The 24,618-nt window shown below is 38.2% G+C and overlaps 4 protein-coding genes and 1 non-coding gene across 8 annotated transcripts; 2 read left to right on the top strand and 3 right to left on the bottom strand.

The window, feature by feature from the left end:
- Positions 1-3,278: 3,278 nt before the first annotated feature.
- Positions 3,279-9,911, bottom strand: LOC140004219 (uncharacterized). 4 transcript variants are annotated; one of them, XM_072062618.1, is made up of 9 exons: positions 9,488-9,908; positions 9,070-9,222; positions 8,525-8,839; positions 8,173-8,404; positions 7,388-7,522; positions 7,181-7,305; positions 6,396-6,600; positions 5,192-5,445; positions 3,279-3,846 (listed from the first exon to the last, which is right to left on the bottom strand). In XM_072062618.1, the coding sequence occupies exons 2-9, from the start codon at positions 9,174-9,176 to the stop codon at positions 3,678-3,680; spliced, it is 1,542 nt and encodes a 513-aa protein (XP_071918719.1). In that variant the 5' UTR covers positions 9,177-9,222; positions 9,488-9,908; the 3' UTR covers positions 3,279-3,677. The 4 variants fall into 4 exon arrangements, with proteins under 4 accessions (XP_071918719.1, XP_071918717.1, XP_071918725.1 ...); XM_072062616.1 differs by having other exon boundaries at positions 9,070-9,250; XM_072062624.1 differs by having other exon boundaries at positions 3,279-3,733; positions 9,070-9,911.
- Positions 9,912-12,939: 3,028 nt separating this feature from the next.
- Positions 12,940-14,417, bottom strand: LOC113733377 (protein ALP1-like). Its single transcript, XM_027259751.2, has 3 exons — positions 13,881-14,417; positions 13,558-13,789; positions 12,940-13,388 (listed from the first exon to the last, which is right to left on the bottom strand). The coding sequence occupies exons 1-3, from the start codon at positions 14,415-14,417 to the stop codon at positions 12,940-12,942; spliced, it is 1,218 nt and encodes a 405-aa protein (XP_027115552.2).
- A 1,860-nt stretch (positions 14,418-16,277) lies between these two features.
- Positions 16,278-18,677, bottom strand: LOC113700439 (uncharacterized). Its single transcript, XM_027220883.2, has 5 exons — positions 18,647-18,677; positions 17,503-17,540; positions 17,323-17,414; positions 16,864-17,199; positions 16,278-16,628 (listed from the first exon to the last, which is right to left on the bottom strand). The coding sequence occupies exons 2-4, from the start codon at positions 17,531-17,533 to the stop codon at positions 16,921-16,923; spliced, it is 402 nt and encodes a 133-aa protein (XP_027076684.2). The 5' UTR covers positions 17,534-17,540; positions 18,647-18,677; the 3' UTR covers positions 16,278-16,628; positions 16,864-16,920.
- Positions 18,678-19,227: 550 nt separating this feature from the next.
- Positions 19,228-19,312, top strand: TRNAM-CAU (transfer RNA methionine (anticodon CAU)). Its single transcript is given in 2 exon segments — positions 19,228-19,265; positions 19,277-19,312. It is a non-coding gene; the product is annotated as a tRNA-Met (tRNA).
- A 79-nt stretch (positions 19,313-19,391) lies between these two features.
- Positions 19,392-23,437, top strand: LOC140013362 (guanine nucleotide-binding protein-like NSN1). The gene is made up of 9 exons (XM_072062629.1): positions 19,392-19,611; positions 19,721-19,965; positions 20,359-20,473; positions 20,571-20,744; positions 20,991-21,208; positions 21,426-21,693; positions 21,795-21,974; positions 22,125-22,336; positions 22,887-23,437. Exons 1-9 carry the CDS (start codon positions 19,593-19,595, stop codon positions 23,250-23,252), a joined length of 1,797 nt encoding a protein of 598 aa, XP_071918730.1. The 5' UTR covers positions 19,392-19,592; the 3' UTR covers positions 23,253-23,437.
- Positions 23,438-24,618: the final 1,181 nt, after the last annotated feature.

The following is a 24,618-nucleotide window of genomic DNA, read 5'->3' on the forward strand; positions in this document are numbered from 1 at the left end:
CTATACCATCAGTTTATGAGCGTTTAAACTGATATAATATGGTATGCATCTAAACCCTTTGATTTGATGTATACACATTCATAGATAGATAGTATATAAAGGATTTACCCAAAGTTTTATATATATATGCAGCTGATCATGATTCAATGTGAAATTCCACCAGCTCAATCGATTACCTATAGAGGAATTCAATGGCAACGCAATTCGAGCAGCAGATTGCGAGTGGTTTAGCTTATAGAAGTAACAGCTTGAGCCAGACAGTACGTATATAATTAGTCAAACAAATGATGTCCCCTTTCACGTTAAACATATCAACCCAGGAAACCTCCCTTCATCGTCTTATCTTTAGAACCGATAAAAGAAGGCCTTGTTCCCCCCATTTACAGGCCACAAAAGAACCGCAGACAAAGCAGTTTTTGGAAAGAGTATTGCCATTACTTGTCCTCTTCATTCGTCATATTCTTGATTCCTCAATTCATTCCTACTTGATAAGAGCACTCATGACCGCACGTGTTCACAACTTCACATACCAAAAAAGTAAACAGGTTTTTTCCTGCAACTGATCAGCAGCAGCCAACCACTGATCAATTGATTGCTGATTAATGCACAGATTAATGAGTCCAATCCAGTTTTTACTGCTGCCTGCGTGAATTGCAAATATTTCAGACATTAGTAATTCTTCCACCCCTTCTTGTTTTTCTTCTTTTTCCACTCAACCCGCACCAGAGGTGGGGGCGCTTCCTGGAGATATCAAGCGCGAATAAAGTATTAATGACAACCTTAATTTAATATACAAAACAAGATGAAATTAAAAAAATGCGAAGACAGGCAACATCTTTGCTGACATAATTCAAGCCATGCACGTAATGGAGAGCAAGAAAGTCACACACACACACACACACACACAGCTATATATGATCATATGATGATGTTCAATATTGGCGGTTTATGCACGCATGGGTTAGGGGATGAATATTGTTTCCATTTTCTGCAACAGCCCCGTCAGCTCAGTCCTGCCTGCAACTTTGCCCATTTCGTAATTCTTATTTATTGCTTTTATTTTTGTGGCTAATCCAATTTATATCCAACCTCCCACGCCCAGCCAGACCACGAAAGGAAAACCCTTCTTCTCATCTTCTCTTTCTTCACTTAATTTTCTGGCCTTCCAACTGTATCAGCTAGATGCCATATCGAGGTTGTACTACATCACCAGAATCAAATCAATATGGTCTCGTTCACTCACGCACGCTATGTATATTGTATTCTTTTATTTTCAAACCTAGCTGGCAATCAGGATTTTGGGAAATGGATAGGACCCACTAGTGGTATGGTCCACGGGTACGGACCCCATATAAGTCTCTTCATAAAATGATTGTACAATGATAGAGTGTAAAAGGATCTCTACTCATACTCGTCATTTATGTGGACTTAAGTAAACATTTTCATACCTCTCCACAAAAATTAGGAGATACATTTCGACCTGCTCTGTTATCAACTTCATCCTATACTAAGGCTAAGTTTGGGAGATTAGGATAGAAAAGAGAAGAAGGGAAAACTTATAAGTTACGAGAGAAGAGAAAGGATTGTTATGTTGTTCGGGAGTTTTGAGAATTAGTGGAATAATTTTGGATATTAAAGTTATTAAATATTTGTTCAATGCATTTTTAAGGATAAAAATTGTATTTTAAAAAAATTTTACAAACTTCCTCCAACTTTCTCTCAAATTTGGGAGGAAAAATTTTGTCCACTATTCATCCTTCCATTTCCTTTCTTTTCTCTTTTACTTAAAACTCACAAACAAAGAAAAATCAGGCTTTCTCTTCTTTCCCTTTCTTTTCCGTTCGAATCCTCAACTCCCAAAGGCACCCTAAAAGATTTAACTAAACATGTAGTAGAATGTATGAAGATTTGGTCGAGAAGGCATTGCTATAGCGATCAAGGATAAGATCCAGAGTCATTGGTTCAATTTCTCATTTCTTTCCCTGAGTATTAAAAAATAATTTGAGGGGGAAAAAAACAGAAGATATGTAACCTTTCTTAGGAGACAATAATCCTTGTCATGTTTCTAAATTGGACAAGCAAGCACTAGGATGGGTTTTATAATTTAGATTTTCTGACGCAAATAGACCACCCAACTTAATATCTCCAACGCCCTTCCCCTTTTATAAGGGAAACCAGTAAACGAGGAGAGAAAGTTCAGGGTGGGAAACCACCATGCTTTACACAAAGTTTAGACACTCTCATTTGATTAGTGTATATTAAGAAGTTTCTTACAAAAAGAGACATTGGTGTAAAGATGGTAGGGCACAAGGATTATCTTCTCAAATGTCCTTTTACTTTTTTGATCTTTCGAAAAGTATTACACGGTTTTGTGCCCGTCATTTTCTGATCTTGTCTCTGTTACTTGCTTTCAAGATAATCAAGGAATAGATTAACCTTGAAAACACCCACCCATAACTTTGACATGCAAGAGATTAACAATTTCATGACCCTGAAAAGATTGAGAGACAGGACAGCCAATTAGTCAGATACACTGGACTTCTTTCGTCCGAAAGCCCGAGCATAACTATTGCTCACCTCATAATTAACCAAGGTATAAGTCCTACAATAACATGAAATTCGAGGTTTTACTCCCACTAAAAAGTCTAAAAAGTAGTACTTTGGAACCGCTGCATAAAATAGGAACCAGGCTAGTCAAGGGCATGGGTTTGCGTAGTCGTCCATTCACTGGGAGGCGGCCAAACATTTTACCATAACCAGCGGAAGAAAAGGGGTTTTAGCATACATAAATGAAAGTTTCAAAGAATAGCTCCATTATTGGTAACAATAGTCAGACGCACCATCTGAGCGAACATTATCAGTCCAACTTTTTAGGTTAGGTCGCTTTGACTTGCACGGGCGTATTAAGTAACGCCAGATTTTTCTTGTTTAGTCCAGGGAAAAAAACCCGTATTTTACTTTTTAACCCAAGCGTGCTTTTATGCACCAAACATCTTCAGCACTGCAATGATTCAGTCGAAGCCAGCCACTTAGAAAGCTTAGCAGCATCTGATCATGCATGTGTTTGGAGGAAGATAATAAACACAAATATAATCTTGATCAGCTTCTTCCACCCGTTTCTGCTCCATGCCAAAATCTGGAAGCCTAATTGTTCCTGTCTGGCTGTCAAATGGAAGGATATCAAATCCTAGCCAATTTCTAAAGCCCACCACCCATGAAAGTAAGAGACGCAAATTACCTATCCACGATTTTACTATAAGAAAACTTGATCGCAGATATGACAGTAGACCAACAATTCCAGTGTTACGATGTGTTGTCTCTGAACTCAGGCTATTACAAGGGAAATATGTGCGGCGGATATGGGTTTCGAACAATATATATGGATCTCCAGAACAGGACTATAACATTTCAAGTATACTGGCCCTCAAACAAAGAATCTTCTAGCTGCTAGAAAAACAGGGGCATCTGTCTCAAATACAGCTGCAAAAAATGAAACCGACCCTTCACTATATAAAGTAAGCGCAATTATATCCAACTAGTGAACAATTGCCTGAAAAAACCCTCAAAACAAAAACAAAAACAAAGTGCTCTCTTCCACAAGGAACTTTGCCCCATATCAATGCCAAGAGGACACACATGATCGAGAAAAACTCAACAAGGGAAGCACTAGGCATGTCTCACTTCCATCGCAGAGACTGCCTTATTCCAGAGTAGATAAGCCCCAATGATCTCCCTATCAAACAGACCAGAAAGAAGGAGATTGCATCACTGACTTTACCAATAAGAGTTCTAATCAATGGTGTTGCAATGTCAGACAGTTCAAGAAATAGACTGAAGTAATACTGCCTGCAACAAAGAAGAAATATGTTACCACTTAGTCAATGGAAGTCAAGGCTCAGACTCATGCAATTTACACCCACTGGCAACATAACCCAAGAGCAGTAAGAACGAGCACCAAAAACCTTATTCTTAATCTAAATGGTAGTTCAAACCGCGTCTTTAGATAAGTGACAGTGCTAATTCCAACAATAAGGACCCACTTGGTCATTCTTCAATACCATGTACCGAACAAACAAACACCAGATATTATTTCCCATGTAAAACAAATTCTACTTTCCTTTCCTAGCTAAAAGCACTTTGTTCATTCTCAAAGGCCCAACTTAAATGAAACCAAATAAAAAGGCAACCTCTGACAACTTTAACATTTCTATAGCTTCCAATACAATACATATTCCGACCATGAGTTCCCTATCTTCCTGCATATACCTCCTTGCATGTCCCATAATTGTAGAAACACAAAACCCTATAGCACAATAGTTAACACTAACTTCTCATTTGCTTTCAACATGTACAGAAAGTAAACATCATTCTTACCTGTGAGAATTTTAACTTCAGTTGTTATTGTAGTCAGAGAGGATACTGTACAAATAGTTTTTAACTGAAAGCACATCGCCATATAATAATGAAAAGACTTTCAAGTTGGCATCCAAGCACCAAAGTTGTTCGAAAACGGTATTTTAACAGGAAATTTTTTCTGGATCAAAATCTTTTACATCCAGTCATGCAAAGCATGAGTGTTGATCACGCCCAACACAACCAAAACACCAATATTGAATGTCAAACACATGATTAGTCACATTCCTTCCCCAATTTAAGTTTCCATTTTTTATTCCCCTTATTAAATGCTGGGATGCAGGTCTCAAGTAAGATCCTCATTAGCCGGATAAGTGTGCATGAAAGAAGAGAAACATGCAAATTGGCCATACTTCAGTTGCATTTGCTTCAAATCTGAGACTTGATGCAACAGAAGTGCAAAATTTCAACCACCCACCCTTCATTTGTTTCACAAAAGTCCCAGCTTTAATAGCATATAAGGAGTTTCAATTCCCTCCATTTCCTTTTCCAATTAAAACACAAGTAAGGACAAGGGCCATATGGAATCATCACTTATCCATTAGTCCCATCTACAACAATCCCAGACTTCATAACTAAAACAGATCTAGTAGTACAAACTAAGTTGGAAGAGTCCAAGTCTTATTACCTTAACCATGTTGTATAGCTATACATCATAATACCAAAATTTACTATGTCCAGGTCTGTTTGACCATTACCAAAACCAAACTGCAGGAAAAGGGAGATTGCATGAGGCTGGAAGAAGGAAAGAAGAAGTAGGATGCTCAGTGAAACTTACCACCCAGTCAAAGCCCTTAGTTCCTTGGTCCGCTTAATAGATATGGAAGTGTGCATTATGATGAGAAAAGATAAAGAAGGTGATGTAGTTCTAGATCTCTGCAGGCTAAGTTTCTTCCACCAACCCAAGTTTTCAGCCTCCCTTTGGCTGCATTCCTCAACAAGTTGGGTTTCAAAAGTACGTAGTTCAAAGCGATCTTCGTACATAGAAACAACAGATTCCATGTTCTGATGCAACCACTGGTGCAATGCCACCTGTCAGCAAAATAGATTTTCCCCGGTGAACCTTTAGGTATTATTGTGAAAAGAAAAAAATGTAGCAGGCAACATACTCTATATTTCTAACTTGCAGTTGCGTATGCCCTGTCTCATTGCCAGCAGGCATTATATAACCATTCAAAACATCTCTGTAGGTAATAAGCATGCAGCCTTCCATACACATGAAGAGGCCATCTTACCCAGATACAAAACCACAAATCAGTCATCATTCTGCCATTTATTAGTCGCACACAGATTATCAAGAAATTTTCTCATTAATCATCTCCACTAAAAGCTTGATCTCCTAACCTGCCACATAATCAGGTATACTATGTTGTTCTCTGCACAAGCATTAAGTATTGACTTCTATCTTTAAATTCTCATTGATGTGATCAATGTTCAAACCCACAAAAAGCTTTAATTCACCAGATAATAAAAAATTACATTCATTCACATTTTTTAAATGAAAGAGATGAATTTCCAAGTATATCTGTTCTTAACCTAAAAGGAATAACAGCTGAATAGCAGTCATCAAAGTTTAAAACAACCTTGGGCCATCTAGCGTAAACAGCCCAACATTTTCATCAATGCAAAGAAGAAAGTTGTTAAAATCTACTTAAAGCTCCATTGACCCAAAATAGTCAAAGAAAAGATATTTCAACAGTGCGTAATAGCCATGTTGCCGGACAGTTGATCTGCTTGGAATGCAGGGAATTAAAAGAATCCAATTTCTCATCTTTTTCCCAAGCAAATTATCAGCAACAAGTATCTCCAGAAATGAATATGCATCAATGCCATAATGAAAATCATAAAAACAGATTCTCAAACTTAACACCCTTAAACATAGGAAAAGATAATATTATGTACTTCAGACAAGGACAACTGCAAAAGGAAACCTCAGTGCAAAGACTAAATGAAAATTAATATTTTACAAAGGAAATGCACACCTCATTGCGTAATCTCTGAAGTGCTCTGGTTGACAAAGTACACAAATTTAAACCGAGGCTGTTCATTTCAGTGGACATGCTACCATCTACAGATATAAGTTCCAAGTACATGCTCGCAATTCCCTCCGCTATGGTAATAACCAAATCTTCTAAAACAGAGACTCCATGCTGGGTAAAAAAGCCAGGTCCACAACAGCCACTCATCCTAGTAGACCACGTAATTAGGTGGAAAAAATTACATCCAGATTAGAAGAAAAGATGCTGTATTAGCAACATTACATTTTTTTTTTAAACCAGTCTAGTTGAAATTAAATTATACATCCTAAGACTGATTTATCAAAAACAAGAATTTTGCCACAGCAAAATGTTACATAAAATGTTGCAATGCATTTGAAGCACAGGTTTTACTGCAGCGCAGGTAACACTAAATTTTGATGCGGTGAAAGCAGGAAAAGGAAAGCTAAATGATTGCTTAATTTCATACTCTTACACCATAAGCTACTCTATGATAAACTCATTCTCAACCTGCTTTCTTTCACTCCTGATCTCAAGCAATCAATCACAAACAAAGGTGTAGCATTAGAACTTCACTTTAGCTTCGCCTACAGACTGCCAACCTGTAAAGTAGCTCGGAAACTTCATGGAATACAGGATTCAGGAATACTGCTTTACCAAATGTTACTTTGCATGAATAAAGCAGGGATCAAATTGGCCATTTGATGGAAAAATCGTGGAGACAACAGAAAAAAAAAAGCCAACAGAAGCAAAAGTAGTATGTTACATACCCCTTGTAACCAAAACTAAGAGCACTTATCAGCTCTGCATATAAATCTTCCTTGCCTGACTTTCTAATGTACTTCAAAATGCTGCTATATCCTTTTAATCTTTCAATCATCGAAGAAAGAAGAGCCTGGTAAGATAGGAGTAAAACCAATCTCAGAAGCCAACATATTTCGCTTTCTTAAACAGAAGCCAAGCAAGATAAAAGAGACCTTGTTAGGACTGTTATTTTTAAGGCAAAGCTCTTCTTCAAGCCAAGTCAGGCACAATGGCTGAAAGGAGCTCTCAAAGATTCGTGTCATAACCATAGTCAAATCCACAGTAGAGCTTCCGGAGATATGATCCACCTGATACCAATTTTTATCAATGCCCTTACTACTGAGGAAACCAAAAAGGAGAATTGAAGCAAAAGAAAGACGTTCAAGGCCAAAATTAATTACACATAGTTTGAGCTAACATAATTTTTTGACTTACACATCAAAAGTCAACATATAGAGATGCCAAATTAACTACAATCTCCATCATCTTGTTTCTTTTTTCTTTTTCTTTTTTTATGTCAAGCAATGAAAAGTCAAAACTCCAGTGTAAGCTGAGCATTTTCAAAAAGAAGGATCAAGATTTGTTCAAAAACATAATACCGTAACCAATAGCAATAAAGTCTATTGATAAAAAACCACTGCAAAGGAGAAGCAAATCTCCTTTGCCAAGGTTGCAAATGAGGTAGGAACAAATGATGGGAATGAAAATGAACTGCATTTCCATATTCCAAAAGTTGTTTCCACATTATCTACCTTTCACAAAATAATTGCAAAAGAAGTTCCTTTAAACTGAGTAATCTTTCCTCTATTCTGATTCCTGAAATTTACTTTCTTTTAATTCCTGGAAATTGCATAAGACTTTGAGATTAATTATGAAAGCATCTTGTCTTTTGACAAACAAGATACATTTAGACATCAAATAATGAAAAATATGACTGCAAGGCAGTGACAGTACAGACAGTGCCTGCCTCTTTCCTGAGCCAATTAAAACAAGTCCACAAGCAGCGAATCCTGGGAAGCTCTGCAAGAGCACGCAAACTTGACCTATGCAATGCAAGGTCTTCATTGATGCCAGAAAGTCTGTCGCTGACATTTACAGCCTGTTCCCTGGCATATAGGGAATCCAGTAATTTGGCTGCAACTAAGTCCCAGGCAAAATGAAGGTTATCTTGATTATCATTCCCCATGCAACTGCAATTAAAGGAAAACAGCAGGCATTGATTAAATTAAGGACTGCCTTCATATTTAACCAGCTTATAATTTGGCCAACCATGATGTATTTCAACCATGTACTCTCACAAACTTCCTTACCTACCCGACAGGGAAGAGTTTTTTGGGACTGTGAAATCATTCGAGGTGCTCTGACGAGCATCTGAAAGCGGCTTTCCACCAGGAATTACACCTGCACTGTAGGTCAGAAATATGCTGGCCATGAGAAGCACCTGATCAACATAGGGGACCCACTCAGGAGCAGACACAAAATCAGCATTTACAAGGGCACCCAGGCAAAAACACATGAAACTCTCCCGCACTGCGTGAATTTTTGGATTTGTAAAGTGACACGTTAGCTTTGAAGAATTCCATGACGAAAACTGAATACTCTTGCAGCTTCGAGAGTGATACTGCCTGAACAACAAATAAGGAAACGAGATTCATTAAAGGACCCCTGAGGTTTGAAAAGGACTGCAGTTAAGAAGTGCCACCGAGCCAAGGGCAAGGACCCCAAGATCATAATTCCAAACAAAATAATCAGAAGCCTCCCCAACAAGAAGCCTGGGACTTGTGCAACAGAGAACATAAAGCTCAATATATTTAAAATACTATTAAATCGCTGATTGATTCAGTGAGAGTGACACCTGCGTAATAGAGGCTGCGCATTTGCAAGCGTAAAGAATTGCTTATTTGTACCATTTCTGTACACAGGCAGATGCACGCCTAGTGGAACCACAACATATTCTGCCATTCACGATCCCACTACTGATCAAGACATTTTATTTCTTGTATACAAGCTGAAAGGCGTCCAAACAGTCTCAGCTTCTAGATCAACGAATACAAAATAATGAAAAGAAAATAAAGATATGGACAACCCCTCAGTATCCTTAAGTAACTTCAACAAAAGTTCCGAAACAACAATCGAAATGATAACTTGCCCAAAATAATAGTAGCAGCCAAAACCATGATTGAAGGAAGAATTTACATGACAATGCAAAATAAGTCAATATACAGGACTAAAAATTCTTCGAATTTGTTCTGAGTTCGTGTATAGGTATCTACCGAACAGGGCTAGTGCACGTATTGCCCTTTTAGGCATTTATACAAACATTGTATGAGCATGCCTCGCAATGCAGGTAGGCAATAGAGAACCCCGGGATAGAAATGAAGCAAATCCGAATATATTATCGTGCAGATCTTTAGCACTCAGGGCTTTTAATTGGAGAGAAAGAGTGAGGAGCAGTATTAGACTCTGGCAGTACGCAAAGATTTGCGGATTGAATGTGTGCGAACCCTGTTTCTTATAGCCTCCTTTGGAAAAGTATGCATAAGAGAAAGCTTGACCGTTGAAATCCCTAATTAATTTTCTACATTTTCCTATTTCTTGACTTCGAAACTGAAAAGCCACGAAAATTTACTTGAATTTCTTTCCAGAAAAATTAAAATGCATTTTTCCGCCAGCCTTTTTATATCGTATGCTGAACATCATATTACAATAACGTGCTACAGTATATTCAAATGGACTCTTATTACGTTTTTTCTTTTTTCTTTTTTTTTTTTTACTGATTTTGACCGTCGAATTGAATTGTTAGGCTGCTTTCAGTGTTGAGGGATGTGAATTCAGTGAATGATTTTCCTAAAAGAACCATTTAAATTTTCTAAGTAAGTCTATACGGATTTTTCTAAGCCCTCCAACTTGAATAAGGTCTGTATGATTACTATGATCTATTGTAGGGTAAGGTTAATAATTGAGATTGCACCCATTTATATTTTGAATTATTCTCCGTAGATGTAATCAAGAGAGCATATGCTCCACGATTATTTAGTCTACAAATTTAAAATTCTTTCAATTGCCAAGTTGAGCACGATTAAGTCCAAGTGTGCGTAGAAATTTTTTTTTCGTTTAATAGCTTTGAACACTAAGGGCTTGTTTGGAAGTGAAGTTTTTGGCCAAATTTTTTAGCTACTAGTTTTTAAATAACTTTTGCTACAGGAACCCCAAAAAACTTATCAAAGTTTTTTACTTACACACTTCAAAATAATACACAAAAAACTTTCCCTTCAACTTTTCTTCTTTTTCCTCCCCCACCCAACCGGCCACCACTTCCATCACCGCTTCCGACACCGGTAACTATTCCGGCCAACTTTTGCCGGCCTTCCTCTTTTTTTTTTTTTTTTCTCTCCCTCCCCTCTCCCCTCTTTCCCTCTACCTTTCCTTGCCACCTTCCCCCTCCCGCAGCTTGGGGAGAAAGAAAATTGCAAAAAAAAAAAAAAAAATACACTCGGCTGTTGCTGCTTATTCTGCCGGCAAGATAAGGAGAGGAGAGGGAGATGGAACATTGGAAAAAAAAAAAATCATTTCTGTGGTTGCAAAACTCATGTGCAAAACTCAGGTGGCGGCAGAGGGAAAGGGAGGGGTGGCGGGAGAGGGAGAGGGAGGGGGAGCTTTTTGCAGGGGTGGGGGAGGGGGTGGTAACGGGGCAGAGGAGGGTGGTAGGGGTGGCGGGGCAGAGGGCGAAGGCGCAAAGGGGGGTGGCGGGGCAGATGGGAGGAGAAGGGGAAAGGGAGGAGAGGGGTGGGGGGAGGTGGCATTGGTGGAGTTGTTGCTGGGGGTGGCGGAGGTAACGGGGAAGGGGGAGAGGGAGGGGGAAGGAAGAAGAAGAAAAGGAAAGAAAATAAAAAGGAAAGAAAGAGAAAAAGAAAGAGAAAGAAAAAAAAAAGGAAAAAAAAAATTTTCACCCTACAAAAATTTTCACCTTACAAAAACTTCTACAAAATTTTTTCAAAAACTTCTGCAATGCACTACAGTAAAGTTTTAGACAAACTCCCAAAAAACTCAGGTCCCAAGTCATGTTTGATAAATCAATTCAGTACTTAAATTTAATAGATTCAGATTTTAATATATTTATGCCATTTGATAACAAAAAATTAAACATCTAAATTAATTTAGTGGCACTGGATTTTCTAGACAAAACTTAATCAAAAAATTAAGTGATAAACTATTCACTTATCACTGAATATGATATGTACTCAAATGTATTAGATTTAGGATGCATTTGATAAAACTAAAATCTGAAAAATGAAATCTAAAGTCTGAAATCAGAAGTTTAAATCCATTAAATTATTGAATTGTTAAATATTAAACATAATACATTTTAGTGCATATCATACGTAGTGACAAGTGAATAACTCATCACTTAGACTCTATTTGGCAAACGAGTTTTTTAGGTGTTTGTTTAAAACTTTACTGTAACTTATTGTAGAATTTGTAGAATTTTTTTTTGAGATGTATAATTTTTTGGATATTTTGAAATGTATAATTAAAAAACTTTGAAAATTTTTTTGAGGTTACTGTAGTTAAAGTTGTTTAAAAACATGTAGCAGCCAAAATTAGTCAAAAACTTGTTTGTCAAACAGACCCTCAATTTTGGGAACAAATTTTGCCTAAAAAATTCAGTGCCATTTAATATTCAGTGCCTACAATAGTAGTATGATATCAGAATTTAGAGGTTTAGATTCTAATCTCTATTCTCCTTTCCTTTTTTAAATCACACCCTTTCCTTGCTAAATAAATAAATAAATAAAATGGACTTTTTACATATAAATTTTAGATTATTTAATAAACAAAAAAAGATACAGTGGTTAGTTGTTTGGACCTTGTTGACATAATACAGGCTGCGTTTGGATTCCCTGTTTTTGGGGGTGTTTTTGAAAAACAATACTGTAGCAGTTTTTAAAAAACACGCATTGTCGTTTGGATTGTTGTTTTTGAAAAACAGTTATTTTTTGAAAAACACATGCGTTTGGATTGAGCTGTTTTTGAAAAACAGCTTCGTTTGGATTAGCTGTTTCTGTGGGAATTTTTTAAAATAAAACTTTACTGTAGCAGAGTTTTTAGAGCATATTTTGGATTGGGTGTTGGAAAATATTTTGAAATATTTAAGAATAGAAAAGTTTTTAGAAAATATTTTGAGATACATGCTTGAAAATTTTTTTAAAAAAATAAAATTAATTTTTTGATTACCTTTTACAAGTTCAACTTTTTAAAATATTTTATTGTATTTCAAAAACTAGTTTATGTGTAACACCCCCAAAACAGGGGATCTAAGGGTCCAAATGTGTAATTGGCCAATACGTTCGCTATCTTTGCAAAATAATGGCCATTAAATTATGTCCCCTCCTGCAATTTCCTAAAGTAGTTGGCAAAGTTTCAACCAAATTTTGCACTGTAAAAAATGTGCCTAGAACTTAACTCGGTCATGACTTATTCGTACGTCACCATTCACAAACTCCCCTGAACTAAACCGGCAAACTGAATACTTACTGAGGTTGTAGAGCAAAGTATGAGTCCGCAAATATAATACAAAGGTGCAAATCCCTGGACAAGCAATAACACAATTAACTGGAGCCAAATTAAAAGTAATCCCTCATTCACCAGGAACGTGAGTTAAACATTTAAGTACAAATCGGAAGCTGATTTAACACACTTTTGGTCCTAGGCCAAGCACTAGAGTCTAGTTATTAGCATTCACATACATGTGCGCCGCCATTGCCCGCCGATCTTCATTCCAGTTATCTATGCCCTGCTGCGACATATCGATAGGTTGACCCATCTGCACTTGTTCCCCTGCTATGTGTGCATCTGCAAAGGCACCATTTATCGCTTCTTCATTGAAGTACTCATCATTCGGCACATAATCGCGCATAAAATTGTGAAGAGCACAACATGCAAGCACAATATTATTTTGCGTTGCTATCAGGTAGTTCTGCATTGGACCTTTGAGTATTGGAAATCGCTTCTTAAGAACTCCAAATGTACGCTCAATAATATTCCTAACTGATGCATGTCGCCTATTGAACAGCGCTTTAGCTGCTCGCTCATGAGGTGTGCCCCGTGCACCCCTAAACGGAGCCATAAACCCCGGCATATTTCTGTAGGCAGCATCTACTGCATAATATTTTCCTGTTGATTTAATGACATAGGTTTCATGTTATAGCCCCTACTCATTTATTACGGAAACAAATGCTGTAAATAATCTGTCAAATACAAAAGAGACTGTTTCCTACTGCCTTGTATTATAAAAGTAATTCGTTACCAGATATATTCTAAAAAGGCATTTCAATTAAATTACCTTGCGGTGGCATTGGAAATCCTGAGCCCGGATCAAGCAAGGTCTCTTGGAGAATTCTGGCATCATGAGCACTACCCTCCCAGCCGACCCGAACAAAGACAAACCGCATATCATGATCGCAGGCAGCAAGTATATTCTGGGATAAGTCGCCATGCCGATTTCTGAACCTCTCTCTTACCTCTGCTCTGCACCAAGCGGATACATGGGTCCCATCTAAAGCTCCCACACAATCCTATATAAGTGAAATAAGTTTGGCTATAAGTTTCACATGCTCGCAGAAACCTACATGAAAGTGCATGTCCAACTAAAAATGAGATACATACTCGGAACCACGGCATGAGCAAACCATTGTTCAAGATCCGAGGATGCGTGTCATCGACGTTTCTTGGCCTAACGAGATCACGACCTAGCCGAACCAAAGCTCGTAATACACGACGAACGTGTCGATCAATCGTCTCCGTTGAGTGCTGGAACCGCTCGGCTAACACCCGGTGCCGCTCATCATGGCTCAGGCACATTAGGGTTAAAGCAACGGATTCATGTACCCCCACTCTTTGAGAAGGATATGCATGCCAGTAACCCCGATTAAGCAATAAATCGCACAACAAAAGGAATTGAGGAACATCCAAGCGCATATTCTGAATAATTCGGTCTTCATGTCCGTTAATAATCTCAAGCACATAATCTCTCCCTGACAGCGCGCTATCTCGTACTCTTCGTCTTCTTGGGACCTGCTGATGTGTATCCTGGAAAAAGAACATGAAACCCAATAATACGACGTACATAAGGATGTTGTCGAGCTCCTCATCATCTAGCTCGTCATCCAGTTGACCTCCTTGAATGTGCCCATCGTTGTCCATCTTCGCACAGCAACAACTTTGAACTCTGAAATTGGCCAAGTGATTGAAGAACATTAAACCCTATTCTAGTAGTACAAGTGAAATATTATCAATTATTTAATAACCTCAATTGATACAAATTCCATGAAATAATTATAAATAAACAAACATCCAAGCATTATATATGTGTAATAACACGAAAACATTAGGTTGATATCCAATTGTATAATGCAAAAACGGTGTAACTATGAATACTAAAAGAGGAAATAAGCACATAATTCCTCGTATGTTAACTCACAACCTCATTTAAAGGTTGATATCCATGTAAACCAATTCAGTCAATTGGTGAAATCCCCAACAAATTCTACTAAATAAGTTCAACCCATTATTATAAACACTCGCAAATAAATTAATAGCAATATCCTCAATATGAACAGCAAAATATTGAGGACCCTATGCCTAAAATAACCTGAAATATTCTTAATCATAGATTAAACAAGTGAAATAATTAAACAAGTTCAACCATTTATTACAAAGTGTCAAAAGTGCAATAAGTAAATCTCGTAACAAGTTTATCCAAGTATATAAGTTCACTTAATAATTATAAACACTCACAGGCACATTTGGGGAATGCCAATAATATAATGGAAAAAAAAATGTCAACTATCCTTGTACACAGGTGAAATAATTAAACAAGTTCAACCATTTCATATAAAGACTCACGAGTTGAATAAGTAAATATTGTATAGTGTGTAGCAAACAAGTTCAAATATTATAAGGAGTTTAAATTAGCAGACATTAACCTAGCTATCTGAGAAAATAACTGTGAGTAATTAATACTAGAAAACTCGAAAACCAAAAAATTTATATGGCAACTATGAGTACACAAAATATTAGCCATTGCACTTTTACGGGGCCACAATTGATATTTAGTGAACATCAGCCAATATTGCTATCCCCAGCACAAGTAAATTATGTAAACATTCCCTGAATGGCACAAGGATAAAATGATAACAGGCCCCGGTGTGAATGTGAGTACACAAAAATCCAAAGAATACATATTAAATGATGCCAATAAAATTAATTTAGGAACATGGCTCCCCAATATATACGGCATTGCACTATTTCCTAACAACCAATACTGAGAAGCACTACTGCAACCAATATTGAGAAGCACACTCAAATTATTTAACACACGATGGTCCCTGAACATGCAGATGGTATTCAGAAATAACCTGAACCAGCTCCAAATGTTAAAAAATATACAAACAAAGATGACCATCGGCATAATGGAAAAAATGTAGCGGCAACTCCTGTCACACAAAATGAAAATCCTTGCACCATTCCCAACAAATAATATATAGTAAACAATTCAACCAACATTTATAAACGCAACCAAATAAATTATCCGAAATTTTTGTAACCTCAACTTCATCTCACAAGAAAAAAAAAAACTAAATTGGGTCCACGGTACAGTAAAGAAATGAATAACACAGGCCAATGTCAACTCCAAGTACATAAATCCAAACGAATAGATCAAATCCATTTAAGCCATGGGAAAAACTAAGACGAAAGCTGCTGCAATAGTTTTGGGCTGGATTGAACGAGATGCTAAGGGGGGGGGAGGAAGCCTCGATGTCTGACAAAGGCAAGGCGGTCCTCGTCGTCCGCGCATAAGAACCAAATGAGACGCTCATGCCGATTCCTTAGCAGATCAGCCATCTGGAAGCGCACACTTCGGTCCAAATTCAGACTGCTCAAAGTGGCCAAAGCAGCCACCAGCTCCTCGTCTTCATCAACTGGAGCCTTTTGGCTCTTAGCAGGAGAAGAGACCGAACCGGAGATCCCAGAGCTCCCTTTACCGCTCAATCGTGTCTCGATGCTGTCTAAAACCCGAACGTATTTCTGGAATTGGGGGGAGGACGGTTGGAAGAATGACTCAGTTGACATGTCCCCCGATTTGCGCTTTCCTTTGCCCTTCTTAACCTTCTCTTTCCCTTTCCGAGTCACAGGAACGGCATCTCCTCCATCTGATGAATCGACATCCACAACCCCCTTGCCCCTACCTCTGTTCGCAGCGTGTTCCATTTCCAATTCATCGCCCGAATTCAGGGGCGATACTCCAAAGCCGGCGTTAAAATCCCCAGTAGCCCCCTGATTCATGAAGACTTCTTCAAGCAAATGGAAGACCAGACAACACCGGTTCCTAAATCTATTGTATCCCTGGTTGACCTACAAAAGAAGAAAACAGGTTTTAAAAATAAGCAAAAGCCCAATTAACAATTTAACACAACAGCTGTTAGGAACAAACAACTTTTACAAATAAACAATACAAATTCCACAGCTGAACAATACATACAACTAATAATGGTCAAAAAACCTACCAAAATTCTATAAACCAAGCTTATAAAACAAAATATATAACGATAACAGCGTATAAGCTAAAGGATAGGACTAAGTATTATACCTGAAGTAGATGACTCCATCGCTCATCATCCATCATGAAGGTGAAGTTGGTTGAGTCTCAGCCCATACCAGTGCCACGCTTCTTGAACGAAATGTAAAGCCTAGTTAAGTTCTGAAGCGCATAGTACTTCCACCGAATAGTATCGCGGGGGAATGAAACCCCGAAAGTCTCAGCGAGCATCCTAGTAATCTGAGGGACAACGTGGCTCCCGATGGTCTGTGATGATATTTCCCCATTCCTATGCATGTTCAGAAGCTGTTCAGCAATGGCAGTTTCCATCTTCGGCGTGAAATTGATACGTTCCTTAAGAGCTTTTGGTTTGGGCATCTTTGTTTTCTTTAGGAAAGTCAAAACCAGAAAACAGGCTTAGGGTCGCCGTAAACGGGAAATTAGATACAATCTAAGCCAATATTGGGACAGCATCTACAGAAATTTTTCACCTAGTCAGTTATAACTCACCTTGAAGTAGTTTGTTATACAAAGACGCAAATCGTTTTCTCCCGTACCCGAATATAAAGAACAACGGTTAGCACCCCTAGTCGTTTGCAAAGCTGTAAATAAGGATGTTAAAAGCCGAGCACTACAGCTGTTTCTGATCAGAATTTTTAATAATTAATTGTCACAATAGTTGGGCCTTACCCTTCGAAGCACTCCGAGTCACAGGGGGCATCACAATCCTAAAAATATGTACAAGGTACCACTAAAATGCTATTAGCAGGCCAAACGCATAAACTGTATATGAACTATCATCCAATTTTATGTGTGAAGCCAAAATAACAGTTCAACCCATTTAGCGAAGTTCATATCAGATTATAATATGCAACGAATCATATACATAGGACCAAAACAGCATCACACTTAAAGCAGAAAAATATACCCCTCTCTACAGGTTGTCATTCATTGAAAAACGCAACAGCAGCTTCAATGCATAAATTATAAACAATCACGGTAGGACAAATTAAAATATACCACGTGCCAACTAATAAAATTGCAGGTACCAGAATGGCATTGCCTCAAGTCCGATCACAAGAACATCCAATAAGATCAAACCCAACAGCAACGACCAAATAAATGCATGCCAGTCACATGACGCTAGGGACGAATATTTCAGTAATCGAATTGCAATAGTCCAAGGAAAATAGCACTGGTGCTTAATAAGTACAACCAATTAATCAAATTCCTTATCCGAAATGTAAATGTAGATACAACACCCCACCTACAGATTCATGTGGCAGAAAAACTGATCAATTTCAGCCGACAACAACAGCAATCGATCAAACATCTAATCCACTTCATAGTATCAATATTCTTCCCATTAACAGGGTACACGTATACCATGAGCTTATTAAAAAAAACTCTCCTATGCATGCCGAACAATTTAAAGCAGCCAAGCACGTTTATCAGCTAATATGGTGCCACTGTGTACCATTTCCCTCTTGCTAACAATTAATTTAGCATACTCTGGACACATGCGGGAATTATCACGAAGGCAAGATAACGGTGAAGCTCCAATTGTGAGTTGCTAAGATGAGATGGCGAACCAAAACAAGCCAATAATGAAAAATGGAATGCCGCACAATATAAAGAAGTTAAGTGAAGAAGCATGAATGTCAGTCCAAACAAGGCAAATCCACATTTTCTTAATTGATCCTCTGTCTCTACCATATACTATCGCCCGCTGATTTTTCAGAGAATAGGATTAAACAGCAACCACATTCATTAATTACTGTAGCCCTAATTCGTACGAATTAAGGCCCCAATTAGCTCAACAGTACAAACTCACCTCGACGAAGCAACAGATGAGCAACGGCGGTGAGACTTCTTGGCCGCGACTTGGAAATAAGGGAAGAAAGCTCTTCAGCAAGCAGCTTCGAATGATTTTCTGGGCAATTCCACTACCTCCCCTGTCCGAGGTGCAGCGGAGGTTCAGCTTCCTTCTCCCGATGTTATGCTGCAGATAAGTTGCAAATTGTGGAGGGACCAGCTAACTGTTCACTTGCGGCGACGATGACAGCAGCATTACAAGCAGATCAGCTGGGGTAGAACCGGTGATTTGAACATTCAAGTGTCTGCTCTACTGTTGATGCTGCTTAGAAGAGGAAAGTGAAGAGGAGCCTCGTAGTTGCTCGATACAGTTTAACTCAGAAAATAACGAGGAGGAACGGAAGGACAATACATCTCAAAACTTGTTTTGTCATTTTGGCTCCTAAACGGCGCCGTGTACCAGGACCGGTACTGTAGCATTTAAAAAAAAGTTGGTTGACTGAAATTGTATTTTGACTACAGCCACAGTTTTTGCCAAAATCAATTGAACCAAACACAGCCTATATATTTATATTGAAAACTGCTGGCCGAAAAACAAATGGGGTGGTGGCGCAGTTGGCTAGCGCGTAGGTCTCATAGCTTCTGAGTAATCCTGAGGTCGAGAGTTCGAGCCTCTCTCACCCCAACAATTTTTGGATCCATTTTTGGCAATCGAAAAGTCTTAGCGCCTCTATAACTTCAGTGCAGATACAGCGAAAATCGTTGACTGTCGTCGTACTCTCTAATAGTCTAATTCTAATTTCCTGCAGCGGGCCGCTTCATATTTTCGGACTGTATACCTTTTCCTTCCTCCAGAAACCCTAGTCAGAAAAACCATCGCCACTTCCATATCGTAAAAAACTTCGGAAAAAAACTTCCATATCGTAAAACCCTTGCGGTATTTCCAATCATTTTAACAATCAATCATGGTGAAGAAGAGCAAGAGTATGATATCCAATTATAATCCCTCTTTCTTTTTGGAATGTCTTGTAATATGTAGTGTAATAGCTTGGTAGAATTCTGATTTTTGGTGGCGTCTGTTTATGATTTGCAGAGAGTAAGAGTAAGAGGGTTTCGTTGAAGAAGAAGTACAAGATCATAAGGAGGGTGAAGGAGCACCATAAGAAGAAGGCCAAAGAGGCTAAGAAGCTCGGACTCCATAAGAAATCCAAGAAGGAGAAGGATCCTGGTATCCCCAATGACTGGCCCTTCAAGGAACAAGAACTTAAGGCCCTCGAGGCCCGCCGCGCTCGTGCCCTTGAAGAAATCGAGCAGAAGAAAGCTGCTCGGAAAGAGAGGGTATTGAAAATATCATACTACTATTGTCTTTTTACCATCGTTTTTTTTGGGGGTGCTAATTTGGATCCAATTTAGAGAACTATGTGGGGGATGCGGAGGCTTATCATTCTTAAAAAAGAGGTCTTTTGCTAGGATATATAGTCCTTTTTTAATAGGTTTCTCTTGGGTTTCATAGGGGTAGCATTGAACTGAGGGACTTTCTAACATTTTTCACTTCGTGTGCTATGTTAGAGTTTGATTGATAATGTGGTGTCGCTTCTTTACATGAGATTGCCTTGAAAACTTCGAAGAAGTACCTAGTTTGAAATTGCAGTCTTAAGAGTAGAATGTGGGAATGACTTCATTTGAAGTGCAATAATTCCACTAAAACATTGCTTGATGTTGCTTGTTCAGGCACAGAAGAGAAAGTTGGGACTACTAGAGGATGACGAAGACAGTGTCGGAAGTAAAAGGCAGAATTTTGGTGAGGATTTCAATGATGTGTCAACTTCACTGGGTAAAAACCGGGGTAAGTTAGAAGCTTACCATGCTTATATTAGCGTGGGGGTGTAAGGTTTTGCTTTCCTTCTGCCTGATATATCTTAATTCGCCTTGTTTTGCTGCAGATAACTCAGATAGGGCTTTTTACAAGGAGTTGGTCAAAGTCATTGAAGCCTCTGATGTCATTTTAGAAGTGCTTGATGCTCGAGATCCCCTTGGTTCTCGTTGCGTGGATATGGAAAAGATGGTCATGAGATCTGGACCTGAGAAAAATCTTGTTTTGTTGCTAAATAAAATAGGTCTCCTTCTTTTGCCTGCTTTGAAATTACTATAATCAACAGTCGGAATGATTTCCTGGCAACATTTATGCATTCTGAGTAGCCAGTGATGTCTATGGAATTTTGTGGTCTTTTAATGGCATTGCAATGACCTTCAAATTTTAGCATCAACCTTACTTGAAAATGGCCATAATGGCTTGAATGATGTTACACCATTTTAATTGCAATCCCGCTGAAATACTTTCTCTGCTTAAACTTTCTTGTCAGATCTTGTCCCTCGGGAAGCTGTTGAAAAATGGCTCAAATATCTTAGGGAGGAGTTGCCCACAGTTGCTTTCAAGTGCAGTACCCAAGAACAGAAGGCAAATCTTGGGTGGAAATCTTCCTTAAAGGCGCGAAAGACGAGTAGTCCAATGCAGACTAGTGATTGTCTTGGAGCAGAAACTCTTATCAAACTGCTGAAAAACTACTCAAGAAGCCATGAGGTATTATTAGACTTCTGAACGAAATGCTATTAGAACTATTTGGATGTTCACTAAGTGAAATCGTTAAAGCTCTAAAACTTCCTTCATCCCTACTTTTCTTTGCATTAGCCGCTGTAGGATGTAAACTTAATTTTGCCACCCCTTCCCATGGGAGTTCTATTTGTTGTTTTCTGGATATCTGCTTCAACTGTCCTCTTAAAGCAAGTTTTGGCTGCAGATCAAAAAATCCATCACAGTTGGGGTTATTGGCCTACCTAATGTTGGTAAAAGCAGTTTGATTAACAGCTTGAAGAGGTCTCATGTTGTCAATGTTGGTGCTACTCCTGGATTAACACGATCTATGCAAGAGGTACAGTTGGACAAGAATGTGAAATTGTTGGATTGCCCTGGGGTTGTGATGCTTAAATCTGCTGGCAGTGATGATGCATCAATTGCTCTTCGAAATTGCAAGAGAATTGAGAAGTTGGACGACCCAGTTCTTCCTGGTAATTGAAATTTATTTTGTCTGAAGCAGTAAATTACATCTTTGCCATTGTGTAGTTAGTTAATGAATCTCTAATTAATTACCTATTTTTGGATAATGCAGTTAAAGAAATTCTCAGGCTGTGTCCTGCCAAAATGTTGGTAATGCTGTACAAGGTTCCTAGCTTTGATTCAGTTGATGACTTTCTCCAGAAGGTTGCTACCGTCAGGGGTAAGCTGAAAAAGGGCGGCATTGTGGATATTGATGCTGCTGCAAGAATTGTTCTTCATGACTGGAATGAGGGTATGTGTTATCAGCACTTATCTCCTCTCTTGCAGCATATTTAAATAATTGACTTTTACCATGCATCTTTTCTTGTCTTGAAATTAGTCAAATGCGCGTTTGGGTAGTATATTTTGGTATAATATTTGACATTTCACTATGTTTTCCCAGGTAAAATTCCCTATTACGCGATGCCTCCAACTAGAAATGATGGAGAGCCTTCAGAGGCAAAAATTGTATCAGAATTTGGAAAGGAATTCAATGTGGATGAAGTTTATGGCAATGAGTCCTCATTTATTGGTAGCCTAAAATCTGTCAGTGATTTTAACCCTGTTGAAGTTCCTTCAAACTCTCCTGTCAATTTTGATGAAAAGATGCTTGAGGTATGTCAGTCTGAACAATCATTTTCAACTCATGAGCATGCATTGTGACTTTTAAGTTGTCTCATTTCCTTGAAGTTCAAAGGCAATAGCTTTTTGTTATAGTTCAGAGGAGATTGATTATTTACGTGGAAGACTTTATGCATGTAAGCAAGTAACTTGAGATTTGAACCCTTCATCTCTTGGAGAAAGGCAATCTACCTTTTAATGTGATGGGGATGGAACTGATGGCCTTTTCCCCATTGGCACTTTGTCTCAGTCTTAGCAAAAGAGTTAAAAGTCTGCTGTTAGTTGCTTTTTTGGAGTAATGGTGCAGCTAATACGTAGAATTAGTCTGTCTGCAATGTCATAGCTTGGTTTTGCAAATTTAAACTACTGTAAATCAGATAACAGCTATTTGAATACAAAATTATCCACACGGTGGGTGGGAAGGGTGGGGGCATATGTTGGATACAAATTGCAATTCTACATTGCCTTGTAGTTCATTGTGATGCTTCTGAACATCGTGTTTATATGCATTTAGCCTTCATATGTGTTATATTTGACATTGCAGGATGATGGTTATCCAGCATCATTGCCCCAAAGTGAAAATCTGGAAGACAATGTAGGGGATGATGGAGATGAGTCCATGAGATCAGAAGATGAAGCAGGGTCTGTGACGGCTAAAACTGCCAGCAGCAGGCAAAATGAGAGGCTATATGCCGAGGAAGGTATTCTTAACACTAAGTTGAAAAAGGCAGAGAAGAAGAGGAGGAAAAAGGACAATAAATCAACTGCTATGGAAGATGATTATGACTTCAAGGTAGATTATGTCAGCAAGGGATCTGCCATGGAAATTGCCGAGGGAGTTGGACTGGAGGATGATAGCTCAAAAAATAGATTTGAGCTGCCATCTGGAGTTGATTTAGAAAATGAATGAGGAATTTTGTTTTATAATTTGAGCCGTTTTCTCCCTTTTATAAGCAAGCTTCTCCAGACGAGTTGAGCAATGATTTTGATGTTTTATGAGAAAGCAGGAGATAGAAAATATTTTGTCTCGGTAAAGCTAATTATTGTCCTCGAGGAAAAGAAACTTTGGTGAGCCAAGACGTTTTTTCTGTTGCACATTTTTTGTGGGGCAAAACTAATGTTGTTGTTACTGCAGAATTTTTTTTTTTTTTTTTTTTATAAAAAAAAACAGAGAAAACCCCAGAAGTTAAATCAAGAAAAGAGGAAAAGAACGGTTAATGGCGGCATAGCATTATCCTACCTTTGCGGTTAACCGATCACCGATTGACCGACGATGTTACAGAGTGCTGGTCAGGATCAGGAAAAGTATACAGCACATGCTGTTTCTTCGTCTCGGTGCTGCGATTTGGACTGCCAGATGAAAATATCACCTGATCATCTCTAGGTACCCACCAAAATCAGATTAGAAGTAGTTATCGATCATAATTTAGTAGCAGAATTCGCGCCTTTGAGATGTGACAACTGACAAGTTCTTCGAATGTACGACAACTGCATAACGTTTGAGCCAACAGAAGCGAATCATGCGTGTAATTCAGTCGTTTCTTTATGTTATTTTTGAACCTTAGAAAGTACGGATCGAGGGATTCAGTAGCCAACTGCATAACCTTAGAAAGTACTGATTGAGATTGAGGGAATTATGTATCTGTTTAAAGTATTCCATACTAATAACTAACAAGTGAAGTCGAATTATTTGGGTACAAAAGATAAACCAGTTTCTAAGAGTAGAACATCATCACATCATTCATGACAGAAGAACTAGTTGTTTGATCATCATCGTATTCATGACAGCGAGGATTTTTGTGCAAAGGTCAACAATATCAGCAATTATTTGATATCAGCAATTATTTGAGATAATTTTGTGAAAAATACTATAGCATTTCTTTGATGTGATGTATATGAAATAAAAAGGTGATTGAAAAATGTGTTGATGATGCAAGCAAATCAATGTGTGTAAATAATGTGCATTCCAAACACACTTGTCTTCTAAATGTTAGGCATGATTAAATGTCTATTATATGTACACCGATTTATTCAATATTTAAAAAGAAATTCAAAAAGTTATCTACAACTCGTGTTTATATGTAATAATTATCAGGTAATCTAATGGTGTAAAATTACATAAATGCTTAAAGTTATGCATAAAAGTGCATAGCAATTAAACTTATACACAAGAGTACTAGAGGGGGGGGGGGTATATTCTAGTATCTAATAGGTGGATGATAATAATGTGTAAATTTCAAACTATCAAATGAATGTTTGATTTTTCTTGTAATTCA

The sequence above is a fragment of the Coffea arabica genome, chromosome 1e, assembly GCF_036785885.1.
Source record: "Coffea arabica cultivar ET-39 chromosome 1e, Coffea Arabica ET-39 HiFi, whole genome shotgun sequence".
Taxonomy (NCBI): domain Eukaryota; kingdom Viridiplantae; phylum Streptophyta; class Magnoliopsida; order Gentianales; family Rubiaceae; genus Coffea; species Coffea arabica.